The sequence below is a fragment of the Hippocampus guttulatus genome, chromosome 22 (genome assembly GCF_054856545.1).
Source record: "Hippocampus guttulatus isolate MCC_2025c chromosome 22, RoL_Hgut_1.0, whole genome shotgun sequence".
NCBI classification, from domain to species: domain Eukaryota; kingdom Metazoa; phylum Chordata; class Actinopteri; order Syngnathiformes; family Syngnathidae; genus Hippocampus; species Hippocampus guttulatus.
Window position 1 is genome coordinate 421,386 of NC_141282.1, and position 24,109 is coordinate 445,494.

At 44.8% G+C, this 24,109-nt stretch overlaps 2 protein-coding genes and 1 pseudogene across 2 annotated transcripts; 2 read left to right on the top strand and 1 right to left on the bottom strand.

Annotated features, from left to right (window-relative positions):
* Window positions 1–7,435: 7,435 nt before the first annotated feature.
* Window positions 7,436–23,120, bottom strand: LOC147185893 (N-acetylglucosamine-1-phosphotransferase subunits alpha/beta-like). Its single transcript, XM_086103859.1, has 17 exons — window positions 23,094–23,120; window positions 22,765–22,859; window positions 22,477–22,618; window positions 21,958–22,153; window positions 21,799–21,860; window positions 21,575–21,709; window positions 21,331–21,495; window positions 21,040–21,249; window positions 20,760–20,930; window positions 20,532–20,655; window positions 20,170–20,399; window positions 19,922–20,100; window positions 19,626–19,845; window positions 19,432–19,536; window positions 8,566–8,651; window positions 8,392–8,490; window positions 7,436–8,311 (listed from the first exon to the last, which is right to left on the bottom strand). Exons 1-17 carry the CDS (start codon window positions 23,118–23,120, stop codon window positions 8,146–8,148), a joined length of 2,412 nt encoding a protein of 803 aa, XP_085959985.1. The 3' UTR covers window positions 7,436–8,145.
* Window positions 11,851–13,949, top strand: LOC147185894 (uncharacterized). Its single transcript, XM_086102930.1, has 2 exons — window positions 11,851–12,168; window positions 12,286–13,949. The coding sequence occupies exons 1-2, from the start codon at window positions 11,901–11,903 to the stop codon at window positions 13,947–13,949; spliced, it is 1,932 nt and encodes a 643-aa protein (XP_085959056.1). The 5' UTR covers window positions 11,851–11,900.
* Window positions 13,989–18,005, top strand: LOC147185895 (uncharacterized; annotated as a pseudogene).
* Window positions 23,121–24,109: the final 989 nt, after the last annotated feature.

The following is a 24,109-nucleotide window of genomic DNA, read 5'->3' on the forward strand; positions in this document are numbered from 1 at the left end:
ATCGTGCGGGAGCTAACCAACTCCAGGAGCAGCTCTAGCGTGCCAATCAGGAGCAAGGATGGCAGGACACTTCTAAGCGACGAGGAGCAAGAAGCAAGATGGCTGGAACACTTCAGGGAGGTTCTCAACCAACCAATGCCTCCCGTACTCTTCAATTTCGATCAAGAGACACCAGCTCCAGCTCTAAATATTACATCGAAAGAGATATCCGAGACTGAGGTTGCCAGAGCAATCAAGGGCCTTAAGAACAACAAGGCACCGGGACTCGATGAGGTAGCTGCCGAGATGTTGAAACACGGCCAAGACGCTGTTGTGGAGAGCCTTACCCACCTGTTCAACCTGATTTGGCATACTGAAGAGGTTCCTGCCGACTGGAGACGTGGGGTCATTGTCACGCTTCCTAAGAAGGGAAACCTCGCAGACTGCAATAACTGGCGGGGCATTACACTGCTGTCAATCCCCAGCAAGGTATTCTGCAGTGTCCTGCTACATCGCCTTAAAGATGAAGTGGATAACATCTTGAGGGAAGAGCAAGCCGGTTTCAGGAAGGGAAGGTCTTGCGCCGAACAGATCTTTACCCTTCGAAACATCATAGAGCAGTGCCAAGAACTTCAGACACCACTCATGATCAACTATATCGCTTTCAAGAAAGCCTTCGACAGCATCCACCGGGAGTCACTGTGGCAGATCGTCCAGCTGTATGGTGTACCCCTCAAGTACATCAACATCTTCAGGTCATTGTACCACAACTCAACCTGTTGTGTCAAAACCAACAGTGGCACAACTGATGATTTTGACATTGTCACTGGTGTAAGACAGGGTTGCATTCTGTCACCCCTACTCTTCATCATCATAATTGACTTTGTGATGAGGAAGTCCATCACAGGGGAAAAAGTTGGTATCAAGTGGGGAGGGAGCAGACTAGCTGACCTGGAATTTGCAGATGATTTGGCTCTGTTAAGTCACACCCAGCCCGCACTCCAGGAGTTGACCAACAATCTGCATGAGCACGGAGTTAAGGTCGGTTTACGAATTAGCCAGGAAAAGACCAAGGCCATGGCCGTCGGACAGCACCAACACCTTCAACCACTCACTCTACACCAACATGACATAGAGTACATTGACAGCTTCACATATCTTGGGAGTAACATCTCAAATACAGGTGGTGTGGAGAAAGACGTCAACAGTAGACTTGGTAAAGCTGCGGGAGTGTTCCAACGCCTCCGCAACATCTGGTCATCGAAAGCCATCACTACGACCACCAAGCTACGCCTCTATATGTCAGTGGTTATCCCAACAGCGATTTACGCCTGTGAGACATGGATGAAGACAGCCAACATTACCAACAAGTTAGATGTCTTTCATCGGCGTTGCCTGAGATCCATCCTGAGGATCTCATGGAGAGACCACATCACCAACGAGGAGGTGATGAAGAGGGCAGGAGTGGCTGAACTGTCAGACATTGTCTCTGAAAGGAGAAGGAAAATGATCGGCCACGTACTCCGGCTGCCAAGAGAGAGACCGGCAAGTGTGGCCATGGACTGGATGCCAGAGGGTGGAAAGAGGAAGAGAGGTAGGCCAAAGAAGACGTGGAGACAGACTGCCAAAGAAGACCTCAGTGAGATGGGTGTCAGCTGGCATGGAGCAAGAAAGGTCGCCAGTGACCGGAACAAATGGAGGAGGCTCGTCGCCCAATGTTCCAAATAGGAGCGGGCGGAACTAACTAACTAACTAACTAACTTCCATTTTGTCATGAAATGTGTGATAGAGCTATATGAATTGTTGTTTGATACTGTGTGTTGCTCGCTGGCCAATAAAGTTCTCTTTGCTTCAAAATCTTGGATCAGCTGAGTCTTCTTCAAATCCCTACCTCAACATCGGTGAGATTCATGACTGGTTTCCCAGCAGTGAGATATAAAAATAGGAACCCTAAAACAGAAGGTTTGCCTGTATTTCAATGTTTACCTTCATGTCTCAAATATGGTCAGAATCGAATTTTTGATTGCCATTTGAGCTGGGAGGTCTGTGAATGGAAAAACATAATCCATTCATTCATATACTGATCCATTTTACCCTCAGAAGGGCCGCGGGCATGCTGGATCTTATGCCAGCTGTGTTGGGGCATCACATTCAGGACAAGTGAAGTGGTTGCTGGCCAGTCACAGACCAATTAAATACTGTATGTATGTATCTATTTCCTAGTTAATCCTTGACTCTGGAATTTCTTTCACTAGTTCTCTATCACTGTGGATAACATCTTCATTGTTTTCATTCATGATTATGAGGTATTTTATCGGTCAAAAATATTTTTTATCCTCTAAAATATTCTGGATCTTTTATTTTTCTTCAAGGCATCATTTCTGTCTAGAATTTCAAATTTCTTGTGCGTTCTGACTCCTGTGGTGTTCTTACAGTGTATGCTCATGTTGTTTTTTTGCTTGATCCTATATTTACTAGTTTTTATTTTATTTTTTATCTCTCATCATTAGGTTCAGCAGCTTTTGTTCTTTAGAAAACGTTTGAATGGCAAGTTTTCCTTCTTACATGCATTCTCGATGCACAGGGTCCTCCATGTCTTGTTCAAGCTTTGATACTTCCTGGTCATTCTTCTCGATGGACAACATTTGTCCTAGTGAAAAGTGACGAAAAAAATGCTTCCTCGGAAAGATTTGGATCTTCATTTGAGTACGTAAATCTCAGACCAGTTTTTATTTTTCTAAATGCATCTTTAAGGCAGCAATAGTATGTTGTCTTCCAGGTGTCAATGTATTTATTCATGTAAAATGGTGGTTGTTGATACCAAGCCTTGGAAAGGTCATCCGAAATCAAAGTGTGAGGTCACTACCACTTTCCACTGATGTCCGACTGCTTTTGTTGCCTTTTTCTGACAAGAATCAGCGGCCAGACAGCGCACCAGCCGGAAAGGGACATCCATACCACGGAGGGGGCAGCAGCACTGGTGGACCGCAGCCGTGGCTCATGGATGGACAAGGCAAGGCGCTCATCACACACTGCGCGTCGGGCACCAACAACCAAAAAAAAAATCAAGCTCGTAAAAAAGGATAATAATTGGAATTATAATAATAATAGTATATCATATATATCAGAAAGGCTTGTAAAATATGTTAACAAATACATGTCATACAACATTAATGTAGACTGCACGAAAAAATATTCATCTCCTGAGCGGAGCTTTAGTTGGTCTACCTTAGTGTCCTGCCACCCCTCTCTCTTTCATTCACGATTATTTTGTTCCATTATGCTTCAATTGCAAATTTGGCAAAAGTTTATTTTTGGATATCTGGACATGTCGTCAAAAGGGCATCAAGAGTTGGGGGCGGAAAAGACAAAAGAAAAAAAACAGCGAGTGACGCTCACACATCACTTCCAGGTTCGTCAATGTTTGAAAAATTGTTTGTTTGTTATGTTCGAGCCATGTTGAGAGGACCACAATAACCACAGCCATGTTTAGATGATTCATTTACATGCACTTCAGTCATGGGATAATCAGAAATTCAGTCAATAGTTCGATTTATTTCCAAATACATGTCGTAAGACTCTTGGCCTCAGTATAGGCCTCGCACCAAGCCGAAAAAAAGCCCTGCTTTACCTAAAGAAATGCGATTGGCGATTGTGTTATACAAGCTCGCCAAAAACAACCCAAACCCCTGTTGTGGAAAAGTTGTGACCTGCTAATTTATTCCGCTATGAAAATTAAATTGAATGTTCTGAGACAAAGTTGTTTTATATGTAACGACTATGCCGAGATTTTCGAGAGGTTCATCGGCCAAGAGCGCCATTTATTGGCGAAACATAATTTGTGGGCGGGGAGGAATGATCTTCAAGCTGTGTATGTTGATTTCTCCCTTTCATATTCACTGTTTTCACATCACGACCACAATATTTATATCGTGCCATGTCAGTCCTTGTCTATCAATGGTAGAAGACAAGAACATTTCATGGACCTGTGTTTTGAATACAGGAATCCATAAAACATTTTTCAAAAATGTTTGGACCATGATTCAAAACTATATTTAACTGTAGAATCTGTAGAGGAATGTATCCCTTACTGTTATTTACTACCTCCTTTGTTGTTGGGTCTGCTCTGACTCTTAAAAGAAAGAATGTCGTATACTGTTTCAAGTAGCTCCTCATCACTGTGATTTACTCTCGCTTTTATTTTTCGTTTTGTCATGATTTGGCATGAGGGTCGAGGACCCCAAAAAGCAAGGAGGCGGGAAAAGCAGGGTGGACTGAACAAAATATATCCATCCAATTTCTTGTCCACTTTATCCTCACAAGAGTCGAGGAGGGTGCTAGAGCGTATCCCAGCAGTCTTCAGGCAGTAGGCGGGGTACACCCTGAACTTGTCGCCGGCCAATCACAGGGCACACATACAGTAGACGAACAACCGTCCGCGGTCACACTCACACCTCGGGACAATTTAGAGTGTTCATCCACCTTCCCATGCATGTTTTTGGAATGTGGGAGGAAACCGGAGTACCTGGAGAAAACCCACGTGAGCACGGGCAGAATATGCAAACTCCCCACAGGAGTCTGGGATGCATGTGAAATGCTGCTCAAATGGTTTCAGCTTCTCTCACAGTGTACCCCTGTGCGCGCTGAATACAAACCAATTTATTTTAATAGCAGTGGAAGAGCAGGTTGTGGCTTTTTTTTTTCGATTTAGTTGCAGGTCGACTTCTCTCTGCTTCAGCCTGCATCTTTGAGACAAAATACGTTTGAGTCGCGTTCGCAATCTCAAGGCTCCTTGCCATCATGGCTAATAAAATTCACTGAGCATAAAGCTAACCGCGGGCCCGCAGCTAATAACAAAACAAACAACATTGACTCAGCATAAAGCCAATCGTGGAATAATTCTGGCCATCGGTCAGACTCACATCATTAATTGGTTGAATACAATAAGGCTAAGGATGAACAAGAGCTTTGCTTACCTGCTACAATTCGTAATGAAGGCCAGGGTGCTGGTCCTTGAAGTGTTTTGCCAAAATCGTCGTGTCGCTTCACGTGGCCGCCACCATTTTGAACACTGTTTGCACTTTGCACACAGTACATCAAGGTCTTTAGGTTTGCCATGTTGGTTTGTCTCATATGCAAAATACTCCCATATTAGGATTTTGTCTTTTTCATACTCAATCAAGATTGGCTGTTTTTGTCCCCTCCTCCCCCCGAGAACAAAACACTTAAAAGGCTCCAAAACCTACATTAACAAAGACTTTACAGATGCTGCGCATCAAAAAAAGAAAAGAACTCCTCCCAAAATTAAAAGCTGCACGTGACAGAGGGGAAATTGCCTACTTTGGAAAGTTTTTTACACGATAACAGTCAAACCATTTTGATAGAAAAACAAAACCAACAGCTCACATATCAGACAATAAGACAAAGAGCACAACACTCCATCGCTGCTTTTAAGCTAGATCTGGAAAAGCAAAACTGGTCCAAGGTCTACTCAAACGAAGACCCAAATACAGCGTTTGATGCATTTCAGTCTACCATAATCTCCTTACATGATAAACATTTTCCACTAACTAAAGTCTCCAGAAAGTACAAAGACCTAAGTAAGCCATGGATAACGAAAGGTATAGAAAAACCATGTAAAAAGAAGAACAATTTATATAAATCGTTGATAAAATTGAGAACTAAATATGCTGAAATAAAGTCAAAGACCTATAAAAAACAAATGAGTAAATACTATAAGAACTAGTCAGAGAGATCATGATCCTTCATTATTCAAGCAGAATAAAAGTAAAACACAAGAAATATGGAAAATACTAAATCATGTAATCAGAAATAACCCTAAAAGAGTAGATTATCCAGAGTACATTATTATAGACAAAAATACTATGATTGAGAAAACTGCAAAAATAGCGAATGAATTGAATGAGTATTTCGTTCATATCGGCAGTAACTTAGCAAAACTAATTCCTGATCCAATAAACTCGTTTTAAATAGAAACAAGGAAAAAATAACTCTTCCACAATGTTCCTTACCGCTATAAATCAAAAAAGAAGTATTATTATTATTATTATTGATACAATTCTCTTTTTTTTGGCTCTGGACATCATCACAATGGATTTCAAATAGAGGGAACGAGATGCGCTTTAACTGCGGACCTTCATCTAAATCTAGTAAACGGTGTCAGAATATTGTCAGAACATTTAAAATAAAAAATCATCTGATTGCTAAAAAATTGATATGACAATAATAAAGCAGATTATAGCAGGAGTGTCAAAAATACGGCCTATGGGCCGGAACCGGCCCGCAAGGAGGTTTGATGAGGAAGCGCAGGATAGATGAAAAGTGAAAAATGCATAAAAGACATGGAAGTAATATTTTAATAAGGTGCAATTCATGCAGTATCCGTTAGGGGTCACACTTTTTTGATCAGAGTAAAAGACAATATTGTTTTGATCAGCAAAGAAGACAACTGCAGTCTCAGTCTGTCACTGAGACAGACCCAACACAGCAGACGCTATCAAGGACATGTGAATACTTTATTCTTTACACATTTCATATCAATCTCCTTAGTTTCTAAGGTGTAGGCAGGGATTACATTTAGATTTGACATGCACATGTGTAAATGGTTTGAAAATTCCCTTCTTTATAAATCTTGTTTAATCTTAAAATGCATGACTATATTTTTCAATACCATATTACTTGTTAACGTTTTGTGCCTTAGTACAATCAGTGGGATCAGTTGCAATGCATATGTGAATGATAAAAGTAAATTGCACATTTGTCTAAGGAAATCTAAGATGCTTCATGAAATGTTTTGTAAAAGGTATGTTCATTAAATTTCAACCTTTTCCAAATATTCTTGTGCTTCTTTAGACTAAAACAAAGGAAAGCCATGTTACTTTGGTTATTAATAGAAGAGTATGGAAAATTTTAATGGTCCGGCCCACTTAACAACCACCGAGGCCGTATGTGTCCCACAACGTGAAATGAGTTTGTCACCCCTGTTTTAGACCATAGGTCTAAATGATTGAGATTCTGAGAAAAGACACATGACGACACTGCCGTTACCTCATCGTCTTGAAATGATAGCGTTCATAAAAATGCTGAATAGTAGGAGAGCAATTCTTAACGAGGGCTGCCATCAACAATTATTTTGCTCATCGACTAGTCACCATTAGTCGACTAATGGCATCATGCAAATCACAGCATATCGCCCCGGCACACAGCTGCTCTGACACATAACCATCATTATTTTATGGTCTGAATTATTTCAGATAGGTACGAACTAAAAATAAAGACAATTAAGAGGAGAGTATTTTCTGCTTGGATGAGACTTTGCATCTTGTACCAGGATTCTTGACATTTGCACTTGTTTTATGGATGAGACAATGAAATCAAATGAGAAATTTTAAGAAAAAAGCACAGTGCGAAACAGAACAAACGGTATTAGGTTTTATTTTCACATTTGAGAAGCAGATTGCCGTTTTTTGAGTTGGCCTTGAACTCCGGCTGGTTGCCTGAGTCTTGTTAGTTTGAGAAAAGTGACCATCACAATTGCTGCAGGTAGACCTGCGCTTTCTTGTTGCACAATTCAAATAAAAGCATTTAAATTTTATTTAAAGGCAGAGTAATCCATTTATGTGGCACAACTAGGGCTGTGGCGATCAAATATTTTGGTATTCGAAAATCCAACTGAAAATTAGAATCATATAATCGGGTCCTCGGATTAAAACAAACAAACCATACAGTCCTTCAATTTACACTTGAAAATTTTAGACACCTTAGAAATCACAAACAAAAATAAATGAAAGACCGTATCTGCGTCCATCATGATCTCGCAGCCTCGGCACACAATTGGTATGTCATTTAGAAAAAGACAGAACAGAATAGGACCCAAGATTGAACCCTGTGTGATGCCTGTGACAAGATCTTTGAATATAAATTTTGCAGGATGTGTTTTAACCCATATATGCTTGACATTTTGGAACATACCTCGACATTGTGTAACTTATAACAGTATGACCTCAGGTTTTGTCAACAGGTTTGGCCAACTATCTGATGTTACCCAGTGAGGTCCAAGGAATGCTCAGGGAGTTTTTGTGCATGCTCGGTCGCATGGGAAGTTCGAGAAATTGCTTTCCACCATTACGCGCCTAACCCAAACCCTTAAAGATGCTCATCCATGTGCAGGAACCTGTTGGACTTGCCTTTGGGTAGCTCAAACTGGGACGGCCGCGGGAACATGGATTGGTAAAATTTCGCCAACTTGTTTTGCACTTGCTTCGCAGTGCTTTGGGTGTAGTCAAGGTCATCGTTCATGCAGATGAACTTCCTGTTGGAAGAAGTGCAGAAGCTATTCATTCCAAAGCCAGGAAATGAATTGCTTTTGAATGCTTGAAGGGTTCTTCTTACCTTGGTCGTTGACGAACGTCATCAAATATGCGATCCGCCTCAGCCACGTCACTGTGAAGCAATTTGAAATGTATCTCCTCCTTCCCCATGACCGTATACCTGTTGAGAAGTTGACTTGTCAGCAGAAGAAACGTGGTGATATTGCTCTCAAAACATTGTCGGAGGAGCTCTCACTTGTACTTCTTCTGGTCTGGAAAGGTACTGCGAATGCGATCGATGATAGGTTTGCAGTTCATGATGAGTTCTTTAGTGACCTGAGACTGTTGATGAAGAAACCATTGAATGATCATCATGGACTGAAATGTTATTTGGACAGGGGAGTACAGTGAAACTCCTCGAGAACGAAACCTACATGGGCGAAAATACTGCCTTATGTGAAAAAATCTTCATGCATTAACACAATTCCCATTCTCCTGCCCCCCATACGACGAAAACCCCCCTGTTGTGTTATACGAAATCATTTTCTCTGCTCCAGCCTCGCGAAGACATTCACTACAACAAAGTCTTATCCAACAGCGACCTCTACTGCTTCGTTCGAAAAAAGGCAACAGCAACCACCACACTGGTTTACATAGTGAACGATGTTTATTTCAGTCACAGCTGCGAGTTTCCTGGACTCAACGTACTCATAGCTGCTCTGCCATTGGCTTACCGAGCATCATCCTGGCCTCCGATTGGCCAAGAGGGACCTCACTGTCTGTGTGTGTAGATACCGAAGCTAGATCCGTAGCATCCAATTGGCTGCTTAGAGTAAATTGCTTATGGCTCGACGGACATTCAAATAAACGAACGTTTCCTCGAATGCTTTACTTGTTATCATGCTAAAAACACCCACTTGACGCTTCGTAGTCCTCGATGGCCATAGTTAGCTCTCGAAGGCTAAAATCCTGATGCTAACTGGAGCGCTTCTCTCTCATTAGCGCTCCAGTTAGCGTCAGGTTTTTAGCCTTCGAGAGCTAACTATGGCCATCGACGACGACAAAGCGTCCCGTGGCTCGACGGACATTCAAATAAACGAATGTTTCCTCGAATGCTTTACTTGTTATCATGCTAAAAACAGCCACGGGACGCATCGTAGTCCTCGATGGCCATAGTTAGCTCTCGAAGGCTAAAAACCTTACGCTAACTGGAGCGCTAATGGGAGAGAAGCGCTCCAGCTAGCGTTTTTAGCCTTTGAGAGCTAACTATGGCCATCGAGGACTACGAAGCGTCCCGTGGCTGGCTTAAAAGTTCATTGCATGCCAGGAAGTATTTGTTATTGTTAGATTCAGACGAAGATGGATGTTGCATTGCAAAAAAGGCTACAAAACGGGCCTTAGATGTCAAGCAGCTAAGACAAGAAGAGCTCTGATGCTGGAAGAGAGGGTGAAAGTGATCAAAATGAAAGATGGAGCAAGCAAAATAAAAGACATTATCCAAGAAATTGATGTCAGTGAAAGTGAATGCTGATCGTAAATTTCGCAATTTCTTTCCTTTTTTTCTTTCTACACTGACAATATGAAGTGTCAAATAAGTGTGTCCTCATACATATGCACTATTGGAATAAAAATAGAGGACACATACGTTTGTGTGTGTGTGTGCTTACATCTGAGATCTAATTTGCTCCAGTGAAAAACCCCGTTGTGAAAATCTTCTTGCTGCAAACAGGATTTCGTTGTAGAGGAGTTTCACTGTAAGTATTGAAGATATCACCTATGTTATATGTTTAGCTTAAAACTTTGTATCATAGACAGGTCGACTTTGACTATTAGGTCTCTGTCCTGAACATCCGCTACTTAAAACAAAGAATGTAGTGTGAAGCTGGGCTCCTATTTCCCCTTGAGTGATTAACAGCCCCCCAAGTGTTTTCTTTTGCGTCTCCCACCTTGGGAAAGTCCCTGAAGGCTGTCAAGTGCCTTCGAAGAGGAACCCTAATCTCAAGATTTGTGGACCAACAGATATGGTCTGTACTTTGTCAAAATGCCAAAATCGAACTTTGCTTGACTTTCTTTGTTTCAGATTTTTACATGAGGGGAAGGACTGCCCGCCCCTAATTAATATAATTAACATACTATGCCTATATGTACGTGTGACTGTAGTTGCTCGGGGCTTCCTGATGAAATCTGAGACTCACAGGAGCCCGAATCGATTCGTGTTGTGCCCTGAACATTCAGTAAAACATCTTGCAAGAACTTCTCCATTTCCAGCCTCTGACTTTTGCACATCAACTCAGCCCGAATCAAACGAACACGCGGAGGACCTGGGGAAGTGGAGAACGGTCAAGGGATCCCGCCGTGTCGACAACAACACACTTCCCCCTGTTTGATCATCCTCCAACAATTGGTGACCCCGACGTGATTCGAGCTGATTGTCGGTCAACAGGCAGAATTTCGGCGCGCCATAATTGATAAGGTAAGAGGACATTTATCCTCTCGATTGATTTTCTGCCCTGTTGACTGATATGATGTGATGATTCACGTTTGATTTGAGACCAAATTAGTTTGGGGCTGGTAATTGAGAAACCCAGTTTAAACGTATTACTAGGTGTATTTCGCTCTAATTCTGAGTTCTAGAAATAATAATTCCTCGTTTTACGGTTTAAACGTATTACTGGGTGTACTCCGCTTGAATTATCGAGTTATAGGAGTAATAATTCCTCGTTTTGCGGCTTAAACCAAAGGCCTAAAATAACCGGTAAAGAAGAGAAGTACAAGAGAATAAGAGAAATACAAGAGAATAAGGAAAAAGGGAAAGGAAAAACTCGTCTTCAGGGAGGTTGTCTCGTTCTGTTAAGAATCCTAGAGACTAGAATTCCTCGAGGAAGACGAGTTGATTTTAAGACTGATCTTATTTTAGGCGGGGTTGTTTCGTTCTGTCAAGAATTTTAGAAACAGGAATTCCTCAAATTTAATAAGATCATAAAGAGAATACAGGAGAATTCACTTGTACAGAGATTCGCGAATAAAGAGGTTTGCGAATAAAGAGGTTCGCGAATAAAGAGGTTCGTGAGTCAGAGGTTTGTGGACAACGACGTTCACGGATATTAAATACTGCAGTTCGCGAATAAAAGGGGTTCCCGGGAAAAAGAATAAAGGGAGTCACACATTTCAATTTACAGCAAAAGGTAGGGCGAGATGGATAGGGAAAGAATTGACCTCCATTTGTGTGACGTTAATTAAATAAATAAGGCCGCTAATAAAATAAAAAGAGGAGGGGAGAAGAGGAGTTTGTAATCTGTGTGTCGTGTCTTTGTTTGTAATCTGTGTGTCGTGTCTTTATTTGTAATCTGTGTGTCGTGTCCTTGTTTGTAATTTGTTTTGTGTTGTTAAAGTATAAAGATGGATGGGGAATTCGATAGGGAGTTGGAGTGGTTCGATACCCGTGTTATTCCAAACCATGGCCGGAGTGTGCTGCTGAGTGATCAAGTGAGAAGTGCATGTAGTGTGTGTGTGGGCGCTTTGCCAGAGAAAAGTAGGGATGAACTGAGAGAGTGGGTGAGAGAATGTTGTGACAAGGGCTGGTTCCCGCCGATGTCTTCGGCTGCGTGCTTGGTGACTCTGATGAAAGAAGTAGAAAAAGCATGTTTGAATAAAAAGGAAAAATTGGAGGAAGATGTGAAAAGAACAAACAAGTTGTCTCCGAGAGGCAGGAAGGTGAGAGGAAGTCTAAAGAAAGTTGAAAAATGGACAAAAAATGCCAGACTGTTGGCAATGGGCTATGCTGTAAAACAGTCAAGAAAAGAATCTCAGACAGAAAGTGTGGGAGTCAAGCAGCTGCCCTCTGCGCCGCCATCCTATTGTGAGTCTGCCGTGGGGCGACAAAGTGTGCCTATTAACCCTTTCACCGACTCACCTTACGCAAACGTAAAACAAATGCTTAAAGATACATCTGTACCAGTTTGTCCTATCTTGTCAGTTTATGGAGGCAGCCTACAAGTGGACTGGGATGGAGTTGGCGCTGCGGGTCAACCGCCTTCTGATCCGACCAGACAGACAGCTGCGGACTCGCTGGCTGCAGGAGTCACTGCTTCAATCGACATGATACAAAAAGAATTTGACGAACTAATGAAATACAGGCGTGAGCCGCGACAATTGCTAGACAGAGCTATAAAATGTAAAAGTTTGTTGACAAGACATCAGGAAGTGCCGAGGAATGTTAGTGACGAGCTACTCGCACTCTTAAAAGACGCAGAGGAGAAAGCACACAGACAAGAAGAGGAAGAGGTGAGACGCAGCCGTGAGGCTAGAGATGTTATTTTTGGAGAGAGACAGAAGGAGATAGTGGAGGGGGAACGACGGAAGGATATGGCGACTGTGAATACACACCTATACATGTCCCAGCTGCAGAAGGAGATGACTGACATGAAAAGCGAGTTACAGAGCCTTAAAGATACACATCCAGACTCACCACTGAGTACATCGCGACACACTGAAATCGACACCTCATTACATGCAGATGCTTCACAGAGCCCGCAAGGCATGTACACTCGTTCTATGGGAGGGATTGCTTTCCAAGCTCCCATGATATCCAAGGTAGACCCTGTGTCGGGATGTCAAGCAATGTATTATAAACCATTCACCCCCTCTGACCTCAGTCTGATGTTGCAGAAACTTCCTCCCATGCAGAATGGTGGAGAGAGCTGGCTGAAAGCCGTCCAGCGCGCCACGACAGGTCAAATTCTCACAGCAGGTGACGTAAGAGCATTGATGACGCAATCGTGCCCGCTGTCTCAGTTAGAAACTCTTTTGAAACAATCGGGACTTACAGACATTATGGACAACATCGCACTTACTAGCACACAGTTTATGAAAATACTGACAGCATTAGATGCTTTGTTCCCCATACCCGAGGTCGTTATCTCTGACTTGATGTTTGCTCCAAAGTCGGATGAGGATGCAGCAGTATTTATTGATCGCGCTCAAGTCGATTTTGCGCTAAGAACAGGTCATCAACCCACTGACTCCTCTCTTTATTCCCAAGTATTTCGGGCGGCTGTGCTAAAAGGGGTTCCCAAATCCGTAGTCCAGTCCATGGAATCAAACCCTGATCTCCCTGGCGCTGACCACGCTCGCTGGCTGTCTCACCTGAAGCACCATCTACGGAGACATAGTAAAGATAACGAAACAAAAAATGAAAAGCGAAAGAACGTTGAATCCCAATTGACTATAATGCAGCTCCAAAGCTTGCAGAAAAAGGAGGAGCCCGTGACTCCACCAGCTGCTAACACCTCATCACCTTCTGTCTTTTCTGAGTGCATGATGTATCAGTCGGGACCATTCAAGGGTCGGAGAGCGCCCCCTGGTGACCAAGGACAATGTTTTAACTGTGGCAAAATGGGCCACTGGGCACGTGACTGCCGAGCCAGACCACAAGGACAAAGATGGGGGGGCAGAGGCAGAGGACAACAAAGGAGCTACGACAGAGGAGGCTACGCACAGTCACGTGGCAGGGGAGACTACAACCAACAATCCTATAACGAGCCACCACAACAGACTGTCATGCCACCTCTGCAACCTGGCCCTCCTCAACCACCAAACCAACAATACCTGCCACCGACTGCCGGTCAATATTCGCAATGATGGGGCCCTGGATCCACTAGCCGCGGTCTGCAGGAACCGATGATCAACTTGACGGTAGGAGGAACTTCTCTACCTTTCATGGTCGACACTGGAGCGCGACATTCCACCGTCATGACCTTACCACCAGAAAGTTCCCTTACTACCGGCGGCATCTCATTAGTTGGATTCAAGGGAGAGGAAACCACCCTGCACATGACTACCCCTGTCCGCACTCAATGTTACTCACAAACGTTGATGCACTCTTTTGTCTTTGCACCAAATTGTCCAGTGAACCTGTTGGGTCGTGATCTCCTCATCAAGACGGCCCCGATCATAAAATGCAGCCCTGATGGACTCACTTTGGAGTTCCCTGATGGGAACTCCTGCCACTGCTCTACTCAATCTGTCTACACGGACGCTCAATTACAGCTATTCGAGGGACAAGTCACCTCACCTGCAATTGCCTGTGCCACAGCTGACATCTACTGGGCGAGAGTGGACACAGATTCAACTGATTGGAGGAAGGCGGAGAGTTTCTGGACGAAATGGTCGCCTTGGGTTCGCAACCTTCGCACTTATGATATGGTGTCGGACTGCATGCATTGCACACTCTACTATGACAGAAAAAGTGATGAAGTGTACAGTGAAGCATTTAAGGAAGTTGAGGGAAACACGTGGCAATTGAACATGGGCGATTTGTTTGTAGGAAAGCCAGGAGTAGCCTTTTCGGTTTCTCTAACAGACGAACAACAAAAATGGTACATGATGGCAGGTCCGTCCGACCCGTATATGCCACCCTGCCATCCACATGTCTCGCTGATGGTTTCTCCACAACACACAGCCAAGGATCTTGGTCCATTCGTGAGGGAGTGTACAACGGCGACTGATTGTTCTTGAACATAATCTTTTGGACAGCCATCATGGCAGAGAAATGACCGATAGTGATCTCGCTGCATCCATGCTCGAACAACTTCCACAGCACTTGTGGGCCACCGACTCAACAGACGTGGGACGATGCGACGTCACTCCAGTCATTTTTCAAATAAAACCCGAGCCGATTTATATTCCACAGTATCCGACTAAAGAATCGGGGCGTCTCGGTATAACAGACACAATAAATGGGTTGCTGGAAGCGGGTGTTCTATGCAAAATTCCGCGTTCGCAATATAACACTCCCATCCTACCCGTAGAGAAAAAGAATACCGGAAAATACCGCATGGTTCACGATCTACGCGCCATCAATGCTGCTGTCTTGACACCTACCTTGCCTGTTCCCAACCCGCATTCTACCTTATCTCAACTTGCACCATCCCACACTCATTTCACTTGTATAGACTTGGCGAATGCTTTCTTTTGCATCCCGCTTGATGACTCCATGATGGAGTATTTCGCATTCACATGGAATGGTGAGTGCTATTCGTACAACCGACTGCCACAAGGCTTTGTTCTCTCTCCAGGCCTGTTCAATGCCTATTTGAAGCAACTTTTGGCGCCACTAATTCTCCCAGCCGGAGTACTATTGATCCAATATGTTGATGACATTCTGCTGGCTGCCCCTTCTGAAACTGTGTGTGTTGAAGCCACACGATCTCTGCTTGCTCACTTGGCAACGATTGGTTTGAAGTGCTCGAAGAGCAAACTTCAGATCGCACGCCCTCAAGTTTCATTCCTTGGGCGGCTCATTTCGAGACACGGGACAGGCATGTCACCTTCACACAAGGATGACATCTTGCACCATCCCAAACCCACCAATGTCAAGCAAATGCTTGCCTTCCTGGGACTTTGTAATTATTCTCGACACCATGTTCCAGACTTTGCTGAACTCACACGTCCTTTGCGCGCCATGGTTAATGACCAAGGCATGCGAAACTTGACTCACTCTCTTACCTGGACTTCTGATGCAGACCAATCGTTTATCAGCTTGAAACAGTTTCTTTCCTCTGCGGCCTCGTTGGCCATTCCAGACTACACCAAAATGTTCTTTCTTGATGTGTCTGAAAAATCAAGCAGTGTGTCTGCTGTGCTTTTTCAGAAAGGGGGAGTTGGTGAACGATACACTTGCTTGTATGCATCCACTCCACTTGACGTATATGAACAACGACATCCTTTATGTGCGGCTTTTGCCTCAGCTCTTGCTCGGCTCGTTCAGAAAACATCGCACATAGTTTTACATCATCCACTCACTATCCGCACATCACACAGCACTGTACAATACGTCACAAGCCAGGCATTCACCATGACAGGAGGGAGACAAAGAAAAATCGAGACAATACTAACCCAACCCCACATCTTGTTTACGCACGAAGGCGTCAACATGGCGGAAGGAATGATGGAAGGAAAACCACACTGCTGCACACAGCGGATAGTGGACGAAAACACGCTCAGAGAAGAACTGTATGAGACACCATTGAATAATCCAGACATGATACTGTTTACAGATGGCTGTTGCTTCAAAGGAGAAAAAGGACTCCAGTCGGGATTCGCTGTGACACGAATGACGAATGACGACTTCACGACGGTAGTAGCAAAAAGACTAACAGGTCCTCAATCAGCACAGAGAGCTGAACTGATTGCGGTTCAAACAGCTTTAATGCTAGCCCAGGGAAAAACTGCTAACATTTACACTGACTCAGCATATGTGCACGTGGTAATACACACGGCTCTGGCTGAGTGGCAACGAAATGATTTTGTGACTGCTGTAGGAACGCCAATTAAGCATCATCAAGACATCCTAGCATTGCGAGATGCCTTAATGCTGCCCAAAGCAGTGGCCATCATTAAATGCAAAGGACATTCCAAACGCTCAGACTTTGTAGCAAAAGGAAATGATTCGGCTGATAAGGCGGCGAAAGAGGCAGCAGGCTATCATCTTCCCACATTGCAACTAATGATCAGTGAGAATGAATTAACCGATAGGGAAGAGGTGAATGAAGATACGGTCAAGTTGTGGCAAGAGCAAGCCAGTCCAGAAGAAAAGAGTGTGTGGAAGTCGAAAGGGGGTGCAAAGAGTGATAATGGAATATGGAAAAAGGATGGGAGATGCATCCCACCACAAAAACAGTTGAAACAGTTGATAAGTGAAGCCCATGGAGTGTGCCATGTAGGCGTGGATGAAACACTGAGACGACTCCACACCTGGTGGCACCCTTTCATGAGAACGATTGTAAAAAGTGAACTACAGGACTGTAGTGTTTGTAGCAGGTACAACAGCATGCCTACGACGAAGCCACCACAGGGCACTCACGATCCGGACGTGACTGCTCCTGGTCAAGTGGTTTCGATGGATTTCACTGACATGATCAAACCAGTGTCAGGATACAGGTATTTGTTGGTAATTGTGGATTCTTTTTCAGGATGGCCAGAAGCCTATCCATGCAAAACGGAAACAGCGAACGTTGTGGCTAAACACTTGATCAATCATTACATTCCAACTCATGGGTTCCCAAAGAAAATCAGGTCCGATAACGGAACTCATTTCAAAAACAAACATCTACAAGAAGTAGAGAGGGCCCTGGGTTTAAAACACTCTTTTGGTTCAGTGTACCACCCACAGTCCCAAGATCAAGTTGAAAGAATGAACAGGAACATCAAAGAAAAATTAGCAAAAGCATTAGCATCGTCTAAGCTAAATTGGGTACAGGCTCTCCCAATTGCCTTAATGAATGTAAGGATGTCACTAAATTCAGCCAAAGGGTGGACACCATTTGAATGTCATACCAACAGACCGTTTCCGGCACCAACAGCTCCACTGGAGGAATCGCAGGTGGAGGGACCGCCTGGGCTGCGACAGCTGACCTTTACGTTCTCCAGCCTGACCGAAAAACAGGCCGATGCTCCACCGCTAATGAATGTTTGTGAACTTGTGTGGTTAAAGGTTCTGAAAAGGAAGTGGTCGGAACCCAGGTGGACGGGTCCATACAAGGTGACGGAGAGGACTTCATCTGCAGTTCGCCTGCAGGGAAAGGGAGACACGTGGTTCCACTTGACGTCTACCAGACCAGCTCGAGGCCCCACAGGGATCAGCTTCCATCACATCAACAGCCAGGGAGACCAGCCTGGGACGACTACAACGCCTGACGACTTCGAAACAACGCTCGACGAATCCCGAACAGAGCCAGACGACTCCAGATTGAACCCGGCAACGGACAACGCAGGAGCAACTTCCACCCAGGAAAACTGCAATCCAACAGCAGCTGAGCTCACATCTTGGAAAAAAAAAAAAAAAAAACACACACAGCATTCCCAGCGACTCACCCTGAATTCAAGTGGTCTGCCCTAAAATTGTCATCACACTCAAAGTATCCACCGACGATGATCGCCAAGTATTTGATCGGTTTGTTGCTTGTGCAACTCGCATCCACCAGGCGAGAAACTCCCCTCTCGTCGAACGAACGCTGCCCCACTCCCAAAGCTACCACTCACACCACCTTGGCATGCGGAGGAATACTCTCCTCCTCAGCCTCCACCAGAGAGGGCATCTGCTTGCATATGATAGGAAACACCCAAATAACTTTTGAATTTGACGCATGCACAATGTTTTCATGATCACCGCCATTTTTGCATGCTGGAATTACACATTAGTGTTTTTGACGTTTACGTTATTATTGTCACATTTCATATCGTTTTGAATTTATCTCACCAATGTATTTGCTGTTGAAACATCACCTTTACATAATGTTTTCAGATGCATTTAAGGGTTTCGGACTCTTACGAGTCCGAGAGAGGGAAAGCTTTTTCGAGCGAGTTTTCGGACTCTTACGAGTCCGAGAGAGGGAAAGCTTTTTCGAACAAGTTTTCGGACTCTTTCGAGTCCGAGAGAGGGATTGAAGGTATCACCTATGTTATATGTTTAGCTTAAAACTTTGTATCATAGACAGGTCGACTTTGACTATTAGGTCTCTGTCCTGAACATCCGCTACTTAAAACAAAAGAATGTAGTGTGAAGCTGGGCTCCTATTTCCCCTTGAGTGATTAACAGCCCCCCAAGTGTTTTCTTTTGCGTCTCCCACCTTGGGAAAGTCCCTGAAGGCTGTCAAGTGCCTTCGAAGAGGAACCCTAATCTCAAGATTTGTGGACCAACAGATATGGTCTGTACTTTGTCAAAATGCCAAAATCGAACTTTGCTTGACTTTCTTTGTTTCAGATTTTTACATGAGGGGAAGGACTGCCCGCCCCTAATTAATATAATTAACATACTATGCCTATATGTACGTGTGACTGTAGTTGCTCGGGGCTTCCTGATGAAATCTGAGACTCACAGGAGCCCGAATCGATTCGTGTTGTGCCCTGAACGTTCAGTAAAACATCTTGCAAGAACTTCTCCATTTCCAGCCTCTGACTTTTGCACATCAACTCAGCCCGAATCAAACGAACACGCGGAGGACCTGGGGAAGTGGAGAACGGTCAAGGGATCCCGCCGTGTCGACAACAACACACTTCCCCCTGTTTGATCATCCTCCAACAGTACTAAGTTAGGGTTTTTCATATGACTCGAAATGCCGACCATCTTTTGGTCATGGAAGACCTCCTGACTGGGTTCCAGCTCCCTGACGTCATTTGGAAGGGTTTTTGAGCAGTCGATCAACTGATTCTTCAACCTCGTCAAGTCCTAGAAGTAACCACAGAATAATGGATGACTCATTCAATCGAAGTTACTTTTGGTCTATGTTTTCACTCAATGTCTCATGAACAAACCACCTTGGGTTTGAGCGGCTGCTGATGGATGCTTGTGGCCAAAGCTTGAATCTCGCTATCAGACAGAACGCCAGAGTGGTCCTTGTCAGCGGCGTCAAACACTTTTGAGATGTTTGCATGCTGCTTGATGCTCATCAGGAAATAAAAGTAGGAAAAGGCATATTGCATGCCGTCTGATTGACGCCAACGGTGGCTTGAGGTCTTGCGAAATTCTTCTGGGAATCTACAGAAATAACAGCAAGGTACCTTCAGCGGTCAGCGCTCAAGAAGGTCTGAGATGACAACTCGTTAGCACTCACGCGTCCTGCAGTTCCTGCATCACAAGTTTGTCAATCATATAGGGCGCGTGTGCAATCGCTTTTCGGATCATGCCGCCAAACTTGAGGTTGTACAGCCTGTTGACGTATCGTAGTGTGGCAGTAAAACTGATCTTCAGCTTCCTCTGCTCTCTTGGCGCTCTTTGTAGATGATCATCTTCCTTTTACATTAAAAGTAAAGGATGCCACTTCAGATGGCATGATACAAAGTTAGAATAGGTCGCACTTACCGCAAGTAGATCTTGAAAGTATTTGAGGAATCCCTTGAAAGAAGAAACAAACTGTTGGAACTTCATCTCCAAAGGAGTTTTCCAGTCAACTGCTTCTGTGTTGATCTGTTTTTTCTCCCCATGCTGTTCGCTCTGTATATGGGGATCTCTGTTCTCATTTTCGTTTGAGAAGAAGCTCGGTGGTTTTTGTGTCAGCCTTGACTTCTGGCTGGTTGCCTGGGTCGTCTTAGCTTGAGATCGATCACCGTCACGAGCACTTCTGATCAACCTGCGGTTTCTTCCTTCAAAAGTCCAAAAATGTGTGCAATGTCTTGAAAGGCAGATGCATCCAATTGTGTGGCATGACTGTCGTTGATCACTACCTTTGCAGTCGCCTCCATCCCATTGACAGGCGGCATTGTTGCATTGTTGATTACAAAGACCGTTGTTGATCCAGTTTCCTGGACAGCCTTTTGAACAGGCGCCTAGAGGCCAGTCCAGATAGACCTGCAGGGAAGTCAAAGGATGGTTGTGTTTGTTTGAAAAAGAGTTGTCAAAATTAATTGATATCCGTTTGATGCTCAAAGATGATGCTTGTCTATTTTGATTACTTTCTGCCCATCGGTTGGGGTGTAGAAGTCGTCCAGCCATGCGTCTTTGCCAAACATCATGTCATCGTTGAGGTAAAGGAACTTTTGCGAGATGCCGGGGATGCGATGAAGGTGGCTTTCGATCGCGTGCGAGTTGAAGTTGGGGAGATGGCTCATGTTCAGGAAGATTTCCTGAAATTCAGAGGAGATGCAGTCCCTGTACATTTGACAGAAGTGATCCGAAGTCCCCGCTTCGTGCCCGAGCTGTTGGGGGTTTAAGTGTGAGAGGCTGCAATGCTACCTTGTGTGTGACAATTGAAACACGGGGGTTTTGCAGGTTGAGCCAGGATGGAATCTGCCCGTTCGTGACGATGTAGACGTGTCGCACCCACGGCGCATGTTTCTCCATGGAGCGTAAGGAATAGAGGAGAGCACCGTTCTCCTCGAAGCGGTTGGATGTGAGACAGTCCCAGGTCTCTTTTTTGGGAGGGGCAGGCCGCTTCTGTGAAAACTAAGGAAAAGGGTTTGACAGTGTTAGAGAGCTCCTCATGTTACATCATGTCAATTTGCAGATGTTGTAGTGGCGTACGACCTCTGCGATGGCCCTCATGTCCCAGAACAAGTATACAGCGCTGATGGCCAGCTTCTTCCCATCGAGTTTCAGTCTACTATTTTTCGCCAGTTGCAGGAGAAAAGTGAAGTCCTGTGGCGTTTTAAGGGAGAGCAGAGCGATGCCGGCATCCGGGTACAACTCAAACTGAGGAACACATTGCCAGAAAAGCCCATCTGTCAAGTTCTTGGTCAGAAAACAACCCCACATATGAAACAAACTTTACCGCAGTTATCCTGCTCTTTACGGTGGGCGACAATTTGCCTCGCAGCATCTCTGATACTTTGTAGGACTGCGGGAAGCCAGTCAGGTAGGCCAAGGTCTCCATTTGGATCAGACCTGGCGCCTCTTTGTCTGTCGTCTGGAAAGCACAACATAACAGCCATGCGGTGATGCCATGCTGAGACACGACATAAGCTCAGGAGAACGTCCATGAGAATCAAAATTCACCAGGTAGCATTTGGAGATTGAGAATTTCTCGATTTTGAGCGTGCCTGCCAAGGCCTCTTCAGCTGGAAGACAAACCACCAAGAAGAGACACGACATGAACATCGTCCGTGGCGTAAATATAGCATGAATATTTCTTGTTAGCCTGATGCAGAGATTTACCGTCAGCTCGTGAATGGAAGACCACCACGGAGACAGTGTTGGAGGGTTGCAGGGGTTTGTTGAACAGCAGCAGGGCCTTGGCAGCCAAAAAGGAGGGCAAGACCGAGGGTAGCTCTTGAGTGGTCATATTGGCCGGAAGGCCAGGATCAAGCACCGCCATGGGTGCCACGATGCATTGAGACAGTGGGCATTCTGGCTTCACACTGGAAACAAGAAAGAAAATCTGTTTTTCTCTCCTCTATGAAGTTTAGACACTGTGAAAAGTTTGATTTATGCAAGGAAAAAGTGGAAAAATGAGTGTTTTCCGCTGGCATTAGCGCCTGCATTTGGCACCTCCCCGGTTTGGAAGCGCGTCGCCAACGTGTTCTCATACGTGCGTCAGGCGCATATTCAGGGCAGCGTGGGAGGCATACATTTGAGGACGGCCAGCCCCGACGTCCACAAATGCCTTTGGTTTTGCCGGTTACGCACTTATCCCCTATCATTCACATTTATTAATGCACCGCATATGTTGCATACATGCTCTCCTCTCCTCACCCACCTCTTAAGTTCTTGTTCTGCCTCCATTTGCTCTTTGGCCACCATCAGGTCCCTCTGTAGCCTCACATCTGTGCCATTCACCCACGTGTACACCACATCAATGGGAATGGGTGTACAATCTCTGCAAGACGAGAAGAGATCGAGCAATTGTCAATGTGAAGGGAGCTCTTCTTGTGGTTTGACTTGTTGAATCATATTGACAGCACTCGCTGACATTGTTGTTGCTGTTCAGTGGAGTTGAGAAAACGCCGTGGGCTGATTCCTCACCTGCTGTGGAATGATGTACATTTTTCCACCTTCTTGTCTTCTTCGGGAACCTCATTCAACTGGTGAGACCAGTCCTCACGCTGCAGTTTCTGTCGCTGCAAGCGTGAGAGTAACGTCTGGTGACGACTTGCATTGTGATGACATCGTTCGTGTGATTTTAGACACTTTCAGCGCCTCTAATAGTAATGATATGGATTGTAGATTGCTCCAACAACTGAGATTTCTGGTCACTGTGTAAGTTTTCAACAACTCACCTTTCAATGAATTTATTTCTTACTGTTGATCTCACATTGAGACATTTCAGGCAAAAGAAGCCAGAGACGACTCACCTCTGCCTTGCGATTAAGGCGCAGCATCACGAGAATGAGGGCTGCACAGCAGAGGACGACTTTGTATCGCCGACCAAGACAGCTGCATGGCAGCCTCCGAAATGGCCACAAGGAGCCGGGCATGATTCCTGACAGAGCACATTGTTGGATACGTCTTGACTGAGTAGACACAATCTCAACAAGCATTTGACCATGATTATTTCTTTTGACAACGGTGGCCCAGCGACGAGCATGAGTTTTAATCATCAGTCTCATTGCTATCTGCCTCCTCCTCACTTTGTGGTTGCCATACCCTTTTGTCACCTCAAGATTGCAAGTGAAAATACCTCCCCCGTTCTCCTTCCGAGTTCAACGGACAGTTAGGACGGCGGAAAAAATCATTGGCACCGCCCTACCCACTCTTGAGGACTTGCACACTGCAAGAATCAAGACAAGGGCACGGAAAATCCTCCTGGATCCCCCGCACCCTGCCCACCACCTTTTCCAGCTACTCCCCTCAGGCAGACGCTACAGATCCATGCGCAACAAATCCAGTAGACACTTAAACAGCTTCTTCCCTCTAGCCATTAACTCCCTAAACAGTCACTGACGTAGTCACTCTTCTTGTACTACAAATACTGCTCCTGGTCACTCTAAAATGGTTCAATGATTTTGTAGTTTACGATGATACTAATGCAGCGTGTTATACCGGAGACAAATTCCTTGTGTGTTCTACATACCTTGGCCAATAAAGATGATTCTGATTTCCTTCAGTTGAAAAATCACATTGGGACACTTTGGGCACAGCGACCCAGATTCAACTCACCTCTCTGACCTGGCGAAGCGAAAGTATCGAAAGAATGAGGCCCACGCCGTCGACAACGCTTCCCCTGCTGTACGGCAGCCTCTGAAGCTGCCTGAGTCTGACGCCTGCCGTCGTTCCTGCTAGAGTGCCGTGTCAGATTCCTGTTCAATGAGTCGCCACAATCTCGACAAGCATTTGCGCCGCGGAACAGGAAATGCACGCATTTTGTCTA